Source organism: Leptidea sinapis, chromosome 41, assembly GCF_905404315.1.
Source record: "Leptidea sinapis chromosome 41, ilLepSina1.1, whole genome shotgun sequence".
NCBI classification, from domain to species: Eukaryota; Metazoa; Arthropoda; class Insecta; order Lepidoptera; family Pieridae; genus Leptidea; species Leptidea sinapis.
The window spans coordinates 1,956,403-1,978,416 of NC_066305.1; the positions used below are offsets into that span (position 1 = coordinate 1,956,403).

At 33.2% G+C, this 22,014-nt stretch overlaps 2 protein-coding genes across 7 annotated transcripts in view; one reads left to right on the forward strand and one right to left on the reverse strand.

The window, feature by feature from the left end:
* LOC126976528 (transducin beta-like protein 2) overlaps positions 1–8,203 on the forward strand; it is a 191,807-nt gene extending 183,604 nt beyond the window's left edge. For 2 of the 4 annotated variants that reach the window (XR_007731923.1, XR_007731924.1), the window contains exon 8: positions 7,815–8,203. Coding sequence is in view for 1 of the 4 variants with exons in the window: in XM_050824907.1 (XP_050680864.1) it covers positions 6,652–6,866 (215 nt within the window). In the remaining 3 variants the exon portion in view is untranslated. Of the gene's footprint in view, positions 1–6,651 lie in introns of all 4 variants that reach the window. The other 2 variants (XR_007731921.1, XM_050824907.1) reach the window with 2 other exon arrangements.
* Positions 1–22,014, reverse strand: part of LOC126976525 (tripartite motif-containing protein 2-like) — a 211,586-nt gene that overhangs the window by 151,618 nt on the left and 37,954 nt on the right. Inside the window, exons 9-13 of one of the 3 annotated variants that reach the window (XR_007731919.1) lie at positions 21,560–21,718; positions 17,948–18,080; positions 17,072–17,322; positions 14,200–16,295; positions 1,873–4,036 (exon numbers count right to left, since the gene is read on the reverse strand). Coding sequence is in view for 1 of the 3 variants with exons in the window: in XM_050824900.1 (XP_050680857.1) it covers positions 17,075–17,322; positions 17,948–18,080; positions 21,560–21,718 (540 nt within the window). In the remaining 2 variants the exon portion in view is untranslated. Of the gene's footprint in view, positions 1–1,872; positions 4,037–11,449; positions 16,296–17,071; positions 17,323–17,947; positions 18,081–21,559; positions 21,719–22,014 lie in introns of those variants that run through there. The other 2 variants (XR_007731920.1, XM_050824900.1) reach the window with 2 other exon arrangements.

Genomic DNA, 22,014 nt, shown 5'->3' on the forward strand with positions numbered 1-22,014 from the left:
AGAACCATGTAAAGGCAATACCGTTTATTCAATTTAAACAATAAATGCGTTTTTATCTATCAATTACAAGTCAAATGTTACTGCAATTTATAACGTTTACAACTCTGCAAAAATTTCGCCGAAATATATCTAGGTACGTGCTATGTGATACTGTTATATGTTAATAAGTTAACTTAGAGGCAGTGTCGACAGTTTGTGACAATATTTTTATTAAAAAAAAGCAAAGCCGTATCCGAAGTAATACGACTTCGGGTCGCGTTCGATGACTCCTTATTAGGTGGGACTTTTGAGTTCATAAATTTCAAATTCTGACACATAGTTTATATGACATCTAAATTTTAACTGTCTTATTCATAATGACTTAGCGGAAATTTAAAACATTGCTAATATACGCTTGTTAAAAAATGGTATTCGTAATCGCATATTAGAGCTCAGTAAAACACTCATTATCTCTTCGCTAAAGATGAAGTTACTTATAGCAGCTAGGATCCTTCTATATACCTATTTTAAGCACTCGAACGCAAAAAAATATGGCCGACATCTGGCTGTCTCGTATTTGACGTTTAATAATGTGATAAATAGCTTCCCGCTCAAAGTTGTTATCCGTCATAGATTGACAACCGACAGACTTCGAAACTTTGATTTTTGGAGTTTGAACTTATTTTGACATCGATTTTGACAACTGACAAAACATTGACATTGAAAAGATGTCTGTTTCCATTGACAGTTCCTCAATAAATTAGTCAAAATTATGTTTTTTTTGTACGAATTGGCAACATTGCGTACTATGGAGAGGTATTAGTTACGGGAGATTTATCTAACGAATATGAATAAGGAATTTTATCGAACGTTCGATAGGCTTAAAACACGTTTTAAGTAATATATGAATAAGGCAGTAATAGTTATGTGAATTATAAGACACGCACTCTTATATAGTAATATTAGCGTAAGTACAATGAATAATTCATGTTACTAGCAAATCACGAATAAAAATGTATAAATTACCATAAATAATATTTCGAACCCATTTGCAAAGACGACCCCACGCGAAATGGTATTACCTCGGATTCGCTTTGAGATAAATATTCTACGGCATAACGACAACAAACAGGAATCAACACGAAATACTAAAGAGAGAAACAACATTAATAAACAGAGAACTCTAAGGTTACTATGGCCTGAAGGACTCCCGGTATTAGCTAGGGTGCACACTCTTAGGGTCTAAGAAAAACTGTGTGGCTACTATATGATATGTGACGAAGAAAATCAATTAATAATTACTTACATATACGTTTTAACAATTGATTTACGATACATTTACCATTCCATAATATATTGATATAACAATTCGGCAGAAATCAGCTTAATACATTTCAAAGTACTGTATGTTTTTGGTTTAGAATTTTAGGACATCAATAAACTTATGTAGAAAATTATCGACTTATAACAAATAAAAGTTTTTTTTCTAATGTTGATTTCATACACTAGTATTAAATCCATCAATTGTGTGTATTGAGGGTATAACTTAATAAGTAATTATCAATGGCTGGCGCCTTTGTGGACTGTATTAAAATGAGGACTAGAGAAGGCAAAATATCCGTTTCCGAGTTCTGTATATAGCACCGTCCACAAGGCTCCCATGGGTATAAACTTCCACATATTTATTGTATTAAACTACAAAGTTAACTCGAGTCATAATAGAATATCTTTGCAAATCCCGCTTCTAACGCGGTAAACGGAAAAAAATATTTAATTCATCAATTATTTGTAGTCAATACGTATGCTGACGTTATATAATCCTTTCTGAAGTGAAATCAAGACTTTGTTGTGAAGCGTCAAAAACTTCAGCAAAGCAACCCGCGATATAGTAGGTATCTTATTAAACATAGGTCGTAACCCAAGCCGCTTACGCTAATGCGGAGTGAACAGTATTATCGATATGCTGTTCTCACTCGCACTTATGACTCTAATATCAGCCGATAAATGATATTTTCCTATTCACGGACCCTTGTCATCAGTAAATTCGAAATTGGCGATTAGTTAAAAGTGACATGATTGTTTTGTGCTGAAAGGTAACGATAATACACACTATTACCATGTTATTAATATATTATTATTATAGCCGTTTCATAATCTGCCAACATTCGAAATCACACGAACTAATTATTATAAATCCCTTATGTACTCAAAAATAGCATATTTAAGAAATTTAACAATTCATGATGCCTTTTATAAGAACCGCTAGAAAAATGGAAGTTAAATATCACTAATATACGCGATATGACGTTATTGAGCATAATACGTTTTAATTGTGATATTCTAAGCAGCGATAAAACTTGTTTACATTTAAATCGTACAAACAAGATAATAATTAAGGGATCCTTTCAAATTTGTTTTAATTATCTATTGGCTGAGATTCCAGTGAAATTATTTTCATCTATACACGAGTATTTTAATTTTTGGAGGTTGTTATCAATAATTAGAAGAAAGGTAATAGTTATTTATACAACTGTTGTGTAATAAGAGGTATTAAAAACGAATGTGGGTTTATGATAATAGTATCACATGAGTGTTTTAATACCTAATTATCAACAGTTGCATACAAGACTTTATCTACACCCATAATATGAATCCTCTTTAAAAGATACTGAAACAGTTAGCCAGTCCTAGTAATCATACTATCATCCAAAGGAGTGTTATTATGAAAACAGATGATATAACGTTGTACTCAATTTCATTGCAACACTCGTATTGGGACATTGGGTGTTTTAATGTTGGCAATAAGCTAACTGTTTTAGAATCTTTAATAGAGGGATTACAGCATGGGTGTAGATGAAGGTAGAAATAATATTCTTAAGTCTTCTTAAAGTTGCGCAGTAGTTTCAGAAATACTTTTCGAACAAAAATTTTGTTACATTTTTGTATATCAAATTCTCGATTATAATAACAAATTCAATAGGTATCTTTGTATAAATAAATATCAATGTTCAAGTGTAAGTATTAAGAGTGCGATAGAATTGGAGGTTATAAGTGATACAATTGTGACTTAAAGTTTAAATGTCTCATTTTTCAATAGTGCCACATCAATTATTAGGAATGTTAATAATTAATTCATATTATAGTTGCGAATAAGCAGTGTATCGTGGCTAAGAACCGAAATGGCTCGACTCAAACTACGCATATAAAGACTTTCATTTGCAATTTCTATAAACTCGGATTTACAACTGTCACAATATTATCTAAATATAGTTTTCGCAATTATATTTCTTGTTTTAATGTGTTGCTTATTTCAGTTTTAGTAATAATAGTATTCCAATCCATGATACTAATGCTTTTGTACTATAAATACTTTACACAAAATATAATATGTATACTTGTATATGTATATATGTATGTATTTATATTATTTTGTTAAATTAATGAACAAAACAATTACTTTGTACAAATGAATTACATAGTTACACGGGGTGAATGGAAACAAGTTTTTTTGCAACAAAAATCTGTGGACTTACAATATACTAGCCCATATACAAACCAAGCATGCTAGATTGAAGAACGTCTCTAACGGAGATACGCCATAATTTGATAATTCATGAAAAAAAAATTTGATTCACTATCTGGGACAATTTAGGTGAGGAAATAAAATTTGTTGGCATTTTTTCCTTTTCTTTATCTGTTAGAGATGCACTTCTCTCGCATGCTTTGTTTTGTCTATACGCTAGTATATATTAGACCTATGAGTTAACTAATCAGGATGTTTCAATGTGCACCAAATTTAAAATTCATTAGTGACAATATTTATACCCACACTTAACTCTTTATTTATTTTAATATCAAAATAATATTTCACAAATAATTAAACTTCGAAATACATTGTGTCAATGAAAGTAACTATATTTTGATCTACAGAATTGGTATTCTTGTTGGTTTGTATGTAAATATCATTTCGTTATTATTATTTAAAAAAAACCATGTCTTAGTAACGCTATTGGTTTATAAATATTTAAAACGGAGTAGAATTTTGGAAAAAAATTACCTAAAAATTTATTGTTATTTAAATTCAACAGCTGGGATCAGATTACACTGAATTTATTCATTCGGCCTCAAATAATGGAAATGAGAATAATATCGCACGACGCATAACAACAATGAAAATGTATATCAATACGACAGTAATAGATAAATTATGTGAGACACGGAAGTGTGCCATTCAGGACATGTGCCATTATGTATTCAGGACCGAATTCGTTGACTGTTCTCGATAAGACGATGCCGATAACGTCAAGTAACGTCAAGTACGAATATTGAATAGCGCCACAGCTGGAGTTGTGTTAAGACTAAGGCTGAGATAGAGCGAACTTAGACTTATCTAGCGAGTTGAGTCAAAGTCCGTATTTATAAACATCGCTTCGTTTGCGCTCACACTTAAGTCCACCATTACTACCATTACCAGTGGGAGGCTCCTTTGCACAGGATGCCGGCTAGATTATGGGTACCACAACGGCGCCTATTTCTACCGTGAAGCAGTAATGTGTAAACATTATCGTGTTTCGGTCTGAAGGGCGCCGTAGCTAGTGAAATTACTGGGCAAATGAGACTTAACATCTTATGTCTCAAGGGGACGAGCGCAGTTGTAATGCCGCTCAGAATTTTTGGGTTTTTCAAGAATCCTGAAAACCACTGCATTGTAATGGGCAGGGCGTATCAATTACCATCAGCTGAACGTCCAGCTCGTCTTGTCCCTTGTTTTCATAAAAAAATATAAATAAAGTTAAAAACAAATGAAAAATAAAACCTAAATAATACGTGATTCTCCTTGAAATGTAGTTTCGTCTCACGGCCGCACAGGATGCGTTTGTTATTTTCCAATAACTGAAACTTTCCATGAGAGTATTTTTGAATCGAGGTTGTGCGGAGTTCAGCGGCGGTCGTATCGATCGGTGACGATGAAGAGCCGGCCTAACTGAATAATACAATGTTATGGCCAATGTTTTGTCAATCGATGTTTGGTGAAACCGATTCAGTTTACTATATACGTACATAAATACCTACATACAACACTAGTTTGTATTTTAAAAAAATGTCGGCATATGTACAATGACGTTCTATACACATATATGGACATCATTCGCAGTCTGATAGCGGAACGGCAAAAGTGTGCTTAAGGACACTGTAAGCACACTTTTCTCCCTAGTCGTGTGTTGTAACTGTACTGTCCGAATCGGGTTCTAAATTCAACATACGAAACCTAAATACATGTATTACATTGCTGTTGAATATTTTAAACAAGTGTTTGTTTGTTTTTTTTTTATATTACGTGATTTGTCTATATATGTAGAGAAAGTTATCGGCTATGTAGAATTGTTTGAGATCTTAAATATGGAATAGTCATTATTTGTGTTAGAAAATAACAAATTTAACTTGCCATTGATCTTTTCGGAAATCTTCTTCTTGCTTAAAATTATGGACAAAGTACCTACTTATTGAAAGCATATCACAAGTCAAATTCAAGTATTTTTATTAAAAATAGGATTCAAAATCACTTATTGAACGTCAAAAAACTTCCACCCATTCAAAATAGAGTGCCTCAGACCTGAGAAAAACGGGCGCAAGAAACTCAGCGGGCTTTTTTTTATAAAAATATGGATTGCAGTGTAATATCGTACGATAAACATTTATAATTAAATTGCCTGAGGGTGTTCGCTTCATTCCCAGTCTGTGGTGTGATTAAGAAAATCGTTTATGTTATAGTAACCTTTCCCACACAAACGTTATTTAACAATTCTTTTAAATTTCGACACACATTTGTTTTGTACATATTCTGGGATCATATTGTAAAATCATTTATCTACACCCATGCTATAAATCCTCTATTCAAGATTCTGAAACAGTTATATTAGCTTATTGCCAACATTGAAACACCTAATGTTCTAATAACCATTACATCACCCAAAAGAGTGTTGTAATGTTGTACTCAATTGTAATCACATAACAACACTCCTATTTTTTTTTTCATTCCCTTCATGCTCAAAGAGTTTTCACAGACAGCAACATTCTTATTGCTCGATGCGTGGCATCTGTATGAATTTCAAAAAAAGAACATTTTGTTTTACGCGCGTTCCACACCACCAGAACGTCGCGCGCCGTAAAAAAAAGTATGTTATTCGAATCCCCGCCATTTTTCTTCGATATTTTTACTGTTTTGTTTACAAAAAATGAGCGTTAATTTCCAAAAGAACATTATATTCAAATGAATTTTAATTTTTGCACTATACTAAATGTAAATTACTACTAAAATAAATAATTCTTTCATTAATACTTAGTTTATTTGTATATAATCATTAATGGATGATATTCGGTTACTACTAGGGCTGGCTGTTTTAATGTTAGCAGTTAGCTAACTGTTTCAGAATCTTTTAGAGGATTCATATTCTGGGTGTAGATAAAGTCTAAAGAGGAGCGCGGGACGAGAAGCTGTAATTCATGCGTGAAATTGTGAATTGAACGAAATTATTTGCTATAATGGTGGGATATTTTTTTTTATTCCTAATAAATGTTTTCAGTAATAGCAACTGATACGCCAGTTGAAAATAAAAAAAAGAATAGCCACGGTCCTTCAAATGACATTAATAAATTTTGTTTTATTTTCAGGTATTATAAACCATTTGTGCTTCGACGCGTCCGGTAAGTATCTGTACGTGTGCGGCGACCGCGTGGTCAGAATATTCCACAACGTGTGCGGTTACTTCACCAGCGCGGAGAGTTGCAGGCGACTCCTGGCCACAAAGCAGACCTCGGCTACCGTGGAGAGACTCACCAAGACTATACAAGACTGCAACGACACGCTCGCCAAGTTTGGAAAGTGATTCCTGACAATATAACGTTACTTTTTACATATTTTGTAGTGTATTTTACTTAGAGTGTCTAACCAAATGGAGGAGATTTTATACGGACAGCTTGAATCAAAGCAATAACATAAAACATACAATCACTACTCACTTGCTGATGCTGACATCTTCACTCGCTCCAATTTTATGGAAGCAAGTATTTATGGAAAGTATTAGCAAGTAAAGCGCAGCCGCATACATACGTTTTTCAATTCGCTTTTCCGAATTGGAAAATCGTATAGGATCCTTGATTTGATTGTAGAAGGTCTGTTGAAGCACATCCATCAAGCTTTTTCACATATATAATAGATATTAAAATGTCCAAAATTGATAGACGATGCGTGTTTCGCTTCTCCGAAAACGCTCCTCTGAATATTACGCCCCTAACACTAATTACACACGCACAACACTACTCTGTTCTTTCATAATTCCAACGACTTGTCCTTTTGGTTGAATACTCTAATATTGATGACCCTCAAGTATTTTTATTTTATTTTGTATTAATTTTAAAATTCCTAATTATCAACTTCTAATAATTTTGATGTGAAATTACAAACATTGTAATCTTTGCTGGTGCAATTTTTTTTTCTTTGTTAAGTAAGTACATCAAATTATTAAGTGTATTACAAAGTTATTTATAGTTTTAAGATTTAAACTTTACTGTCGTTAGTACAGGTTAGTATTAAAGGAAACAGGAGATTGTTTTGTGTTCCTAAGTTCTGAAATTATTTGTGTGCGAAGCATTTATGGAGGCATTTAGATATGTTTATATAGGAAATCTATTTTTACTACAATATGTCATATTATTAGTGAATTATTTGAGACTGTAAACCTTATAAACATGCTCGAAGTTGACAATATTTTATCTCTTCATTGCTCATACTTCAAGTGCAAAAAAAAATATTATGTTTAACAAAGAATGAAAAGTTTTGGTCTTATTGTTGTGGCCGGAATGTGATAATATTGGATCGTATCGGGGTCTGCTACGCTTTAGGTCTGTTTGTAGTGTGCACTAAGATGAAATCATTTTAATGGGTTTTGTCGTTTTTGACCGACAGCGATTAATATGTGCGTTCTCTCATAAAGAGGTTATCGAGGAGAATATTATGTAGGTTTAGGTATCTGATATCAAATTGAGAATGCTACTTCATACCAGTACATTGTTAACAATTTCGGCATATAGTAATTTTGATTCGGAGAGTATATATTAATTCATTCAGTTTTATTTAACTAAAATAAAAGTACGTGTCTCATTTCACCAAGAGCTAAAATATTTTTGATCTCTTGGTTTGTTTAATAAAGTTTATGTCAAGTAAGTTTATTTTTTTATTATCTCCAATGTTTGTATTTAAGCTTTTAAATCGATAGTAAGTAAATGTTTATTTAAGTATTTGATCGATAAAAATAATTCTATTAATGAAGACAGAATAACAAGATAATTATTTGCCGGTTTGTAATCACTCCTGTATTAAGCATATAATCAGTCCAGTATAATGATACATACAGGGCCCTTATGACACTACCGAGATGCTGGTGCAGGCTTGTTTGTTGAGTTTGAGGTCCCTGACATCTTCGTTGTATTAAGAACAAGCGATACTCGGGAGTCAATTGCACAGCAAAAATAATAAAATCCTCATGGGTATATCTGACTATATCAGGTACCCCATTTACAAACGATGGTTATCTGCACACATAGACAATAACAAAAAAACAATTTGGACTTTTTGTAATAAATGTTATAATTTTTTTATATTTTGAACACCACATCTCTCTACAGTGATGGTTTTCTAGTTAGTTTTTGATGTTTAATAAGTGATTTTCAATCCTATATTGAATAAAAATATTTGAATTTGAATTTATGGAACGAAATGGCCTGAAATAAAAAAAAATATTATTATAAGTCAAGAATATTATTTTTCTAAGTCTTAATGTCTTCAAGAATCACAAATCACACATTTTTTTAAAGTTAACGACAATTTCATTGATCCAAGAAAGTATATCAATCAAGTTAAAAATAAATAATCAATAAAACACACACATCAATAATAATCAACTTTATTGTATTTGCACAAAGTGACATAATATGAACATTCAGAACTGAGATACACTCTGTGATTATTTAAGTACCATTTCACAGCATCCGATAAACACAAACTCTGACCTACAAACATCTCCTTACGTAACAATCGCTTCAATTCCATCGTTTTTCAAGCAAACATATTTCTAACCTAAAATTACAAATATTAGGTATGTTATATTCAGGACGAATGATTCTGCCACTCTGATTAAAAACACTTCGCGACTGTCTGAATGAGCATTAATTTCATTGATTGGTGACGACCACCGCGTTATTATAAGCAATACCCGTTTTTATTGTGTGTAATTCTATGTTAAATTATAATTGCATATGTAGAGTTGTTTGTCGATCGGAAAAACAAACAACCGAACTTCCCCAACCTATAAAAAACTTATTCAGTAAAATACTGTAAAACGTTACACGCACAACGGAGCGTACTCCAATACATAAATTCACCAAGGCTAGGTTTGAAATAATTTTATATTTATTATTTGTTATTTTAAAATGATATCCCTCACTTCTGGGATTAATTATACAAATTTTTATAATCAAAATTTATGAACGATTCGGGATTCGAAACCCGCGCTTCTCGGGTTCCGCCCGCGCGCTCTCACCCACTGAACCAACCGTTTGGGTGTCGCATGGATCGTAAATCTTGGTGTCTTGTTCAACTCTCAGGTACCTACAAATTACATTTATATATTTGTACGTTAAAAAGTTAATTCACTATGCACGCAAAGTATATTACACAAATGACAAACCGAAATTCAAATATTTTTGTGATATTCGGTTAATATCACGCGATGCAATAGCCCATCATGCAAGTCAATCACTCTAGCACCGATTTCATCATTGACGTAGAAAGCGATTAGAACACTTTGAACTAAGCTTACGCCTGCAATCGAGTTAACAAATTTAATTCTGATTTCACCAAGAGAAACTAAACGCAGCCCTTACCACGTTTAAATGCTGACCGCGAATTTTGACGTTCAACATATTTGATCGCGAACAAGTTTAGTTAAAAAACATTAAAGTTTTAACAATATTTGATTTTGTTCATACTTATCGATAACAGTTTTGACAGGTATTTGTTACATTCTATTGTTTATGACATGTAAAAAAAATGTTTAGGCCAACACGCTCTAAAGGTGTTGATGAAATCGCTTTGGATGTCAATCGGGGCTTAGATTATTCACAAAAATTCGAATACAGCCACACACACCCATTTCTCATTCAGCCTCAAATAATCAACACTAAATCAGACAGTAGCGAATTGTATCAAACCTGGTATGTATGATTAATTATTATAATTCACCTATAAACAATACTGCAAGTAGGTACACTATATCAATCACGTATTTAATAATTGTAGTCACTAGAACCATGTAAAGGCAATACCGTTTATTCAATTTAAACAATAAATGCGTTTTTATCTATCAATTACAAGTCAAATGTTACTGCAATTTATAACGTTTACAACTCTGCAAAAATTTCGCCGAAATATATCTAGGTACGTGCTATGTGATACTGTTATATGTTAATAAGTTAACTTAGAGGCAGTGTCGACAGTTTGTGACAATATTTTTATTAAAAAAAAGCAAAGCCGTATCCGAAGTAATACGACTTCGGGTCGCGTTCGATGACTCCTTATTAGGTGGGACTTTTGAGTTCATAAATTTCAAATTCTGACACATAGTTTATATGACATCTAAATTTTAACTGTCTTATTCATAATGACTTAGCGGAAATTTAAAACATTGCTAATATACGCTTGTTAAAAAATGGTATTCGTAATCGCATATTAGAGCTCAGTAAAACACTCATTATCTCTTCGCTAAAGATGAAGTTACTTATAGCAGCTAGGATCCTTCTATATACCTATTTTAAGCACTCGAACGCAAAAAAATATGGCCGACATCTGGCTGTCTCGTATTTGACGTTTAATAATGTGATAAATAGCTTCCCGCTCAAAGTTGTTATCCGTCATAGATTGACAACCGACAGACTTCGAAACTTTGATTTTTGGAGTTTGAACTTATTTTGACATCCATTTTGACAACTGACAAAACATTGACATTGAAAAGATGTCTGTTTCCATTGACAGTTCCTCATTAAATTAGTTAAAATCATGTTTTTTTTGTACGAAATGGCAACATTGCGTACTATGGAGAGGTATTAGTTACGGGAGATTTATCTAACGAATATGAATAAGGAATTTTATCGAACGTTCGATAGGCTTCAAACACGTTTTAAGTAATATAGATTTATACCTTCGAGCGTTTTATTATGAATAAGGCAGTAATAGTTGTTACGTGAATTATAAGACACGCACTCTTTTATAGTAATATTAGCGTAAGTACAATGAATAATTCATGTTACTAGCAAATCACGAATAAAAAATGTATAAATTACCATAAATAATATTTCGAACCCATTTGCAAAGACGACCCCACGCGAAATGGTATTACCTCGGATTCGCATTAATGATTACTTACATATACGTTTTAACAATTGATTTACGATACATTTACCATTCCATAATATATTGATATAACAATTCGGCAGAAATCAGCTTAATACATTTCAAAGTACTGTATGTTTTTGATTTAGAATTGTAGGACATCAATAAACTTATGTAGAAAATTATCGACTTATAACAAATAAAAGTTTTTTTCTAATGTTGATTTCATACACTAGTTTTAAATCCATCAATTGTATGTATTGAGGGTATAACTTAATAAGTAATTATCAAGGCTGGCGCCTTTGTGGACTGTATTAAAATGAGGACTAGAGAAGGCCAAATATCCGTTTCCGAGTTCTGTATATAGCACCGTCCACAAGACTCCCATGGGTATAAACTTCCACATATTTATTGTATTAAACTACAAAGTTAACTCGAGTCATAATAGAATATCTTTGCAAATCCCGCTTCTAACGCGGTAAACGGAAAAAAATATTTAATTCATCAATTATTTGTAGTCAATACGTATGTTGACGTTATATAATCCTTTCTGAAGTGACATCAAGACTTTGTTGTTAAGTGTCAAAAACGTCAACCCGCGATTTAGTAGGTATCTTATTAAACATAGGTCGTAACCCAAGCCGCTTACGCTAATGCGGAGTGAACAGTATTATCGATATGCTGTTCTCACTCGCACTTAAGACTCTAATATCAGCCGATAAATGATATTTTCCTATTCACGGACCCTTGTCATCAGTAAATTCGAAATTGGCGATTAGTTAAAAGTGACATGATTGTTTTGTGCTGAAAGGTAACGATAATACACACTATTACCATGTTATTAATATATTATTATTATAGCCGTTTCATAATCTGCCAACATTCGAAATCACACGAACTAATTATTATAAATCACTTATGTACTCAGAAATAGCATATTTGAGAAATTTAACCATTCATGATGCCTTTTATAAGAACCGCTAGAAAAATGGAAGTTAAATATCACTAATATACGCGATATGACGTTATTGAGCATAATACGTTTTAATTGTGATATTCTAAGCAGCGATAAAACTTGTTTACATTTAAATCGTACAAACACGATAATAATTAAGGGATCCTTTCAAATTTGTTTTAATTATCTATTGGCTGAGATTCCAGTGAAATTATTTTCATCTATACACGAGTATTTTAATTTTTGGAGGTTGTTATCAATAATTAGAAGAAAGGTAATAGTTATTTATACAACTGTTGTGTAATAAGAGGTATTAAAAACGAATGTGGGTTTATGATAATAGTATCACATGAGTGTTTTAATACCTAATTATCAACAGTTGCATACAAGACTTTATCTACACCCATAATATGAATCCTCTATAAAAGATACTGAAACAGTTAGCCAGTCCTAGTAACCATAATATCATCCAAAGGAGTGTTATTATGAAAACAGATGATATAACGTTGTACTCAATTTCATTGCAACACTCGTATTGGGACATTGGGTGTTTTAATGTTGGCAATAAGCTAACTGTTTTAGAACCTTTAATAGAGGGATTACAGCATGGGTGTAGATGAAGGTAGAAATAATATTCTTAAGTCTTCTTAAAGTTTCGCAGTAGTTTCAGAAATACTTTTCGAACAAAAATTTTGTTACATTTTTGTATATCAAATTCTCGATTATAATAACAAATTCAATAGGTATCTTTGTATAAATAAATATCAATGTTCAAGTGTAAGTATTAAGAGTGCGATAGAATTGGAGGTTATAAGTGATACAATTGTGACTTAAAGTTTAAATGTCTCATTTTTCAATAGTGCCACATCAATTATTATTAATGTTAATAATTAATTCATATTATAGTTGCGAATAAGCAGTGTATCGTGGCTAAGAACCGAAATGGCTCGACTCAAACTACGCATATAAAGACTTTCTTTGCAATTTCTATAAACTCGGATTTATAACTGTCACAATATTATCTACATATAGTTTTCGCAATTATATTTCTTGTTTTAATGTGTTGCTTATTTCTGTTTTAGTAATAATAGTATTCCAATCCATGATACTAATGCTTTTGTACTATAAATACTTTACACAAAATATAATATGTATACTTGTATATGTATATATGTATGTATTTATATTAGTTTGTTAAATTAATGAACAAAAAAATTACTTTGTACAAATGAATTACATAGTTACACGGGGTGAATGGAAACAAGGTTTTTTGCAACAAAAATCTGTGGACTTACAATATACTAGCCCATATACAAACCAAGCATGCTAGATTGAAGAACGTCTCTAACGGAGATACGCCATAATTTGATAATTCATGAAAAAAAAATTTGATTCACTATCTGGGACAATTTAGGTGAGGAAATAAAATTTGTTGGCATTTTTTCCATTTCTTTATCTGTTAGAGATGCTCTTCTCTCGCATGCTTTGTTTTGTCTATACGCTAGTATATATTAGACCTATGAGTTAACTAATCAGGATGTTTCAATGTGTACCAAATTTAAAATTCATTAGTGACAATATTTATACCCACACTTAACTCTTTATTTATTTTAATATCAAAATAATATTTCACAAATAATTAAACTTCGAAATACATTGTGTCAATGAAAGTAACTATATTTTGATCTACAGAATTGGTATTCTTGTTGGTTTGTATGTAAATATCATTTCATTATTATTACTTAAAAAAAAACATGTCTTAGTAACGCTATTGGTTTATAAATATTTAAAACGGAGTAGAATTTTGGAAAAAAATTACCTAAAAATTTATTACACATATGAAAAACACCCTGTATATTATGCTCTTACGTCGGTATCCATTTTTGCGTAATCCAGACGCAAATATATATTAATTATATGCGACAAAGCGCAAAAAATAAAGGGTTTCCAAAGGCGCCGTATGTTTCCCAAGAGCTGGTAGTGCTTCAGCTGACATCAAAAAGAATCCAACAGAGGTTTGACAAATAGATTACCTTTTGACTTTGAAAGTTACGAGTAGGTACTAATGTATGGTTCTAAAATTTTATCATCGCGGAACTTTAACATAGTAATAATTATGACGCAGGATGTATTCTACTGAGCGCCAATAAATCCCACGGCTTGTTAGAGAAGTTATCGAAATTGAAAAAAACATCCAAAGAATTTTAATAGGGCTTCTTTTTAGACTAGCGCAAACATTGAATCCCGTGGTCTCACTTTGCAGTACAAATGCAACTTAAAGACCTAAAAGTATGGCACTCTACTGACCGTTGACGTTGACGAGTAGAGTGTGAAAAATTAGACAAATTAGCCGCCTCCGCAGTTCCGCCGCGACCAAGTTTCATGCAATTGGATCAAAATATCATGAGTACCCGTCATAGTAATTAATGTACTACTGTGTAATTCAACACGACTGTACTCTCAATAATATTCATCAATAAATTCCCATTCACCCCGCCCGAAATTTCACTCACTGTATAAACGCAAAACAAGGAACATCAACGTTACAGTATTACCTCGTATAAAACTAAATATAAAACTGTTCACACATCAAGACTAGTGACGCCAATATGTACACTCAATCAACGACAACACAAATAAAAAAAATCAGTCGAAAATTTTACTTAAGATAAAGACCAGCTTTAAGGCATAATAAAATACTTACCTACATAATGCATGAAATTGAGCGGGTAGTTTAAAAAGCAAATTTTTAAGGCTCCGTACCTAAAAGTATTTCCAATACATGTGTCAATATGTCCGTGCATTAGTGTTGTGTCTATGCGTTAGTGTTTTGACTCTATGTCAGTGCATTAGTCTTCCGTCTATCCTTTTTTAGTCTAGTCCGTGCATTAGTCTTTTTTTTTATGAAAAAGGAGGACAAACGAGCGTACGGGTCACCTGGTGTTAAGTGATCACCGTCGCCCACATTCTCTTGAAACACCAGAGAAATCACAAGAGCGTTGCAGGCCTTTAAGGAAGGTGTACGCGCTTTTTTTGAAGGTACTCATGTCGTATCGTCCCGGAAACACCGCACAAGTAAGTTAATTGCACAGATTTGTAGTACGTGGAATAAAGCTGCTTGATAACCGCACTGTGGAGGAGTACCGCCACACATCCAGATGGTGGGGATGACATCCTAACTTGTGGCGTGTCGTGGGAAGGACTACTACAGTGTAGTGTAGTGTAGTCTTGTATCTATTCATTTGTCCGTGATTGGTCTTGTGTATATCCGTCTGTCTGTTCATTAGTGTTTTGTAGGACTGTCAATTTGTTCACCCATTAGTCTTGTATTTGTCCCGCCCGTGCAATAGTATTGTGTCTATTTTATTTTGTGTTTTGTATATATCTGTTACTATACAGTATTTAATACTACAATTTAATTTCCAACAAATACAATAAAAATAGTAATTGAGATCAACCAAATTCGTTATAATTCTACTTTATCTCTCTTCTCATTCTACTCTTACCAATTCTCTTAATACTCATTTCGATAAGTACTATTATTTTTTTTTAAACTTTCCCGAATGCATTATGTAGGTATATCATACAATTATTACTTATCACTACATTTTAACATCATTCTAGAAAGTTATAAGCTCAATGTTAAAATATAGCGGCCTCTGATGTCAAATAAAAGGTAAAATACCCTTAAAAGTCAAAAAATTGAGAAGACAAACTTAATTCGAAATAAATACTGTAAGTACTAAACATAAGTTATCACTAAGCCAGCCGCGCCCGCGGGCGGCGTCTTTGGTACGAACGGATCGCACGAGATTATGGCCAACATTCGATTCTCGGTTACATTCGACTAGCACGTAAAATTCGATTTCAATCCACCTCCCGCCATTTCATTCACGTTCAAACATATTACGATATCTGAAACACAATAAAAATTTGTTTAAATACTAGCTGAGCCGGCATTCGAATTATTTTTGCGGTGTAATAATAACAAAAAATAGGTTATGACCGATTCAATTGATATCATGGATCATGAATTTAATCAATTGCGTTCATTAAAACAAAAACAACATGGCGCGTAACCGAAAATCGTGACGATTTGCTATAAAATTTCTCTCATACGTCGATAAAGAAATTTCACTTCACCACCATGCAACAAAAAAATGATTATTTTACAAAAAGTATGTAGTGGTAATCTTGTATGAAACGTACCACATCATCTCCGTGCGATGAATGTTTCGGGCAAGGACAACAATGGCAAGGTCATATGTACTCTTTAAAATCTACCATCAGTTTAGTTAATATACAATATATATGTTGATATCATAGACCTCATAACTCTTACTCGGTTACATATTCGCAATGGGAGCTATAAGGTTGGGAGGCTACGGGACTTTGCCACAGTACTTCGCTAACAAGTGACACCTCTGTCATTTAAAGTTTATTAAATTCATTATCTATTTTGAAGTGAAACTTGTATATCGACACAAATCGACACATTTTTCTGATACGCTCGACGTTGATGGTTATGATTATTAAAATGAATCTTAATAAAAATAAAAAATTGCAATTTTCCATGGATTTGGATTGTAAGTTTCACTTCTTACGTGTATACAATGATAGTATACACAAACCCTTATTTTATTTATTGTCATAACGGATATAGTACGGACAGACAGATATGAGACACTAACCATTCACCAATAGGTGTGCAGTCTGAGACAGTCTCCAGCTAAGTCTGCGAGCAGTGCCTTCTTGTTGTTGAGCAGCGTGATGCCGGCCACGCGGCGCGGTCGTCGGTCGGCCAGCTCGCACGCCGCCAGGAGCCGCCCACTGGCCGCATCGAGCACGAGGATCGCAGGTCGGCCTCGCACCGATCGCGCGCACACGATCTGAAGCCCCGCCTCCGTCCGACATAGCGCTATGCCGCCGTACCCGCCCCGACCTACACGATTAAAATCAAACTATTAAAAAAATCATCAGCAATTAAACAATAATAATAAACACTTAAATTTACAGATTCTTGCACGAGTTGGATGCAGTTATTTTTATTTATGAAAATAAGAGAGGAGACGAGCAGGACGTTCAGCTGATGGTAATTGATACACTCTGCCCATATTAATGCAGTGCCGCTCAGGATTATTGAAAAAACCCAAAGATTTTGAGCGGCACTACAATTGCGCTCGTCACCTGGAGACATAAGTTGTCAAGTATTTTTTAATTTAATTTGCCCAGTAATTTCACTAGCTACAGCCCCTTTCAGACCGAAACACAGTAATGCTTACACATTACTGCTGGACGGCAGAAATGTACCGCCTGCTGCAAACTATTTTGATGGGGAAAATTGCTGGTGAAAAAAGAGGTGTTCTAAGAAGAAAGAAGTCTTGGATCAGAAACATATGGGAGTGGACTGACATGAAGACAGTCGAAGAACTATTCCGCCTAACCATGGACAAGGAGTAGTTTAAAAAACTGACTGCTAACCTCCAGTAATGCGGAGACACATGAAGAAGAACTGCTTGGCGGAGAATATGGTGGTTGTGGCATCACAGTTAAATATCCTTCCTTACCTTTAGGAACAGGTGCAAAGGTAGTCTTCAAGTTACCCTCAACGTCGTATATTCTGATGGCCACGTCGGCCACGATCACCAGATCTTCCGTCATCGCCAACCCACCCACCAGGCCGAGGTCACCGCTGCCAATCTACAAATTATTTTGAATGAATATTTATAAATAACATAAACAAATAACACAGAATAATACAAGTAAAAAAGACAGAGGTAAGAACATAAAAACTAATAACATAAAAAAAAAACAAATACAGTATGGAACTAACTTCTATGAAACAAATGTAGGTACATACTTGTTAGCATATTAGCTGACCAAAAATTAACGAAATCCGTGCATTGGTTTTGTCAAAAAGTAGACTTTTTATTTTGCACAAATTTTATACGTACTGTGTAATATTAGTTAACTGGGTCAAGGGTTCAATGAACTTGTATATTTCAATAGTGTTATAAGACGGCCTTGCCGCCAGTGGCGGTTTTCTTTGGCAGCGTACACGTGCCGGCGGTGTCTCTTTCAAGGTCGCGGGCGGTGCGATTCAAAGCAAGCTCGAAATTCGTACGGGCGGGGTAGTGTAAAGATATCTTCTATCGATAATTAGCTTTCTTTAAAGGGAGTTGTAATCGATAGACAATAAGTTATTTAAGTTTATTTTAAAATTGTTCTGTAATGATTGTTGTAAAAATACACTACACCCTAGGTATTTAAAACTAAACAGCTTCGTGATTTTGTTTTTATAAATTATAAAGGAGTTGAGAGATAGCTATTGTGAATAGGGAAGAACTTAACAATAACGATTTATAACTTGTTTGACATGTTACGTAATTCGAAAGCAACCTATAAAAATCGTACCAACTTACCTATTTGCTGCTCAAGAAATCACTCAAAAAACAGTGGTTTTATAAGTTGAACTTACGAAAATAATTTCTTTTTTACAAAATTTACCCATTCATTAATTTACTAATAATTGTTATAGTTTGTAGGCTAGTTTATCTTGTTGATGTATGTGTAGGAAAGTATCGATAAAACAGAATTGTAGGGTAGGTATGCCTTACATCTTACGTAATACAAAGCAATCTAATTGTGAAAAATCGTACCAACTTGCCCGTTTGATACTCAGGATTTTTTATGGAGAAATGAGCATTGCTAGACTTTTTTTGCATTACTTTTTTTGACATTTGTCCACGATACACCGCACAAGGACGTTCATACCACAGCCTGCTAGGTTGCACGTGGGAGAAAGTTCTTTGAAAACTAATAAAAAAAGTTTATCTAATAAATAATTTGTTAAAATTATTAAGATATTCGAAAAACACAAAAAAAGTAGCCATGTTTAGGTATTTGGTGATGGTTGCTAAATAAGTATAAAAAAGTATCGATAAACTATAATTGTGAGGAATTCCCTATTATGGAATTATTTTTTCGTTATTTTAAGTGAGCACTGAGCACTACTTTAGTTTATCGCGAGTCTTCTGGGCAAATAGGCTAATTTGTATTTCGCAGTGATTTCATACTTTTTGCGCGATTGCCTCAATCGATTGACTATGAAAAACTAATTGAACTTATTAATTGAAGTTCTAGCTAACTAGCGTAGTAAGTAAAAAGTAATTGTATTTGATAATTTAACTTTTAGCTAGTAAAATTAATAAATGCAATTAGTGAAATAGACACTTATTAACTAGGTACTTGACTTTGTGTAAGTGTAAATTGTGTTTTTAAGTTAGTTGTTATTATTATTACTATGAATTTGACATTTATTTTTCGGGATAACATTGTACGGTGATGTAACTTGTGTATTCATCAAGAATGTGGTGGACATTTAGAAAATTTGAAAATTTACGTTTCCATTATTATTCTAATGCACAATATTCAATTTAAAGTTCAGTTCAGATAGGTATCCCGAAATAAAAAAGTGTTCGTATAAATGAACATAGTGAATTTAAATTACGTCGCAAATTATCAAACGAATCAAAGGTAAAGCCGACAACTTGCCGTCTTCGCACATCGTTCCGGGGTCAAGGTAAGTTATTGTAACAAAACTGTTTTTATTTTGTTTGAAAATTTCACTTTTCCAATTTATAGTTTTTAATTATATAATTAATTTTGCGATCGTTCTGTGGACTAGTATTACTTAGATTTTTATTTATTTCATAGGTATACAGACCATACTGTATACATATACATATATGAAATACATGTATATATATATATGATATACAAGCATAATATTATAGAGATTTTCTTAATTTAAAAGTACTGTGTAGCTGTTATTGCTGTCAAAAGAGCTTATTTGACTCAGCGTAATGCTGCGTTGGTATAATACCAACACAACGCTGATTTTCAGCAGCCCCCTTATTTTCAACACATTTTAACACATTACCTTGAAAATGCTATGAAATACTTGATGAGGGAAAAATGAAACTTGCTAAAAAACAATTATTCCTGCCGCCGAATTCCACCTTCGCACGACACGCTACAAGTTAGGATATCATCCTCACCATCTGGATGTGTGGCGATCCTCCACAGTGCGGTTTTCAAGGAGTTTTCTCCCTCGTACTACTAAGCTGTGGAATGAGCTTCCTTGTGCGGTGTTTCCGGGTCGATACGACATGGGTACCTTAGTACCCACCTTGCTTAAAGGCCGGCAACGCTCTTGTGATTCTTCTGGTGTTGCAAGAGAATACGGGCGGTGGTGATCACTTAACACCAGGTGACCCGTACGCTCGTTTGTCCTCCTATTCCATAAAAAAAAAATAAACATAATATTTTTTATACCCACGTGACATCATTAGCTAGTTGTGTGGTTTCAAAAAAGTACAGACGATAATTTCAACATCATTAACCATAATATTGAATAAGGATCTAAAGGAATATGGCTGCGTTTTTAAAGTACTTTTAATTAATTTTTTACACCTTTATAACATTATATAAAAAAATACTCTTGGAAATATTTAAATTAAATATAAAAATAATATTTCAAACATCGGCCAAATCTGTCCTATATTAATTCAACAAGCAACAATCCGTGTTTGATTCATTTTTAATATATTATAATATGAAATGCGTTGAACCAAATAGCAAAAATATTTATCTACTATAATTTTACCCAACAAAATATTGAGTAATAAACACAATTTTTTCTTTCTAATAAGAGGTACTTAACATCACTATAGGAATATCAACGTTGATAAGTAAAATAACTTAGCTTGTGACATTTCGTTTTGTTTCGACCAATTAAAGTGATGCATTTTACAAATTAAGAAAATAATTGTTTAGGCATAATCTTTTGTTTGATGCACTCGCTAAAAATCGGACTAGTTTGGACCACTATGTACTGTATTGTAAGGGTGATTAGATTGTTTCTTGCTTGTCGGTATTACAAAACATGCTCTCGGTTCGAAGTCTTTAATGCTTCTGTATTAACTCAATGTAAATTTACTATGCACTTATGTATGGGCGACTACACTCAAAATGTAGTTTCAACACCTATAGAGTAAAAATTTTCGAGGGAATTAAAAATGCAAATACATTTATACAACACGCATATTCTCTATTCTGTATAAATTTACTTAAAAGAAACCTAAACTACAAAAAGAAAACAGTAGAGATAGAAGTACCTCCCGCTCAATATTGCCGTCTCTGTCGAACACGAACACTGCTCGCGCTCCGTTGTCTGCGACTGCCAGCCGGCGGGTGGAGACGTCCGCTGCGACGCAAACAGGCTCCACCAGACGCTCCGACTTTATCGTGCGCAGCGTCGACCCGTCTGTGTTAACCTTAAACGTTTACAATGACTATTATTTTACATATTTTATATTAATTTAATCTTACGTTAATACATACATTATGCTAATGTTTATAGATGGAAAGTCACACGCATTGTGACGTCACCAAATGGTCCAGCGTTGGTTTTCAAACCAGCAAACATGCTAAGTTGGGGCCATTTTTGTGATGTATAGGATAAATGTTTCAGTTTTTGTTGAATATTTTTTTATCTCTTTCATAAGTTTATTTTCAATCTTATGTATTTATGTTACCTACTATATGTTTCAAAATTATCATGTGTCTCTCT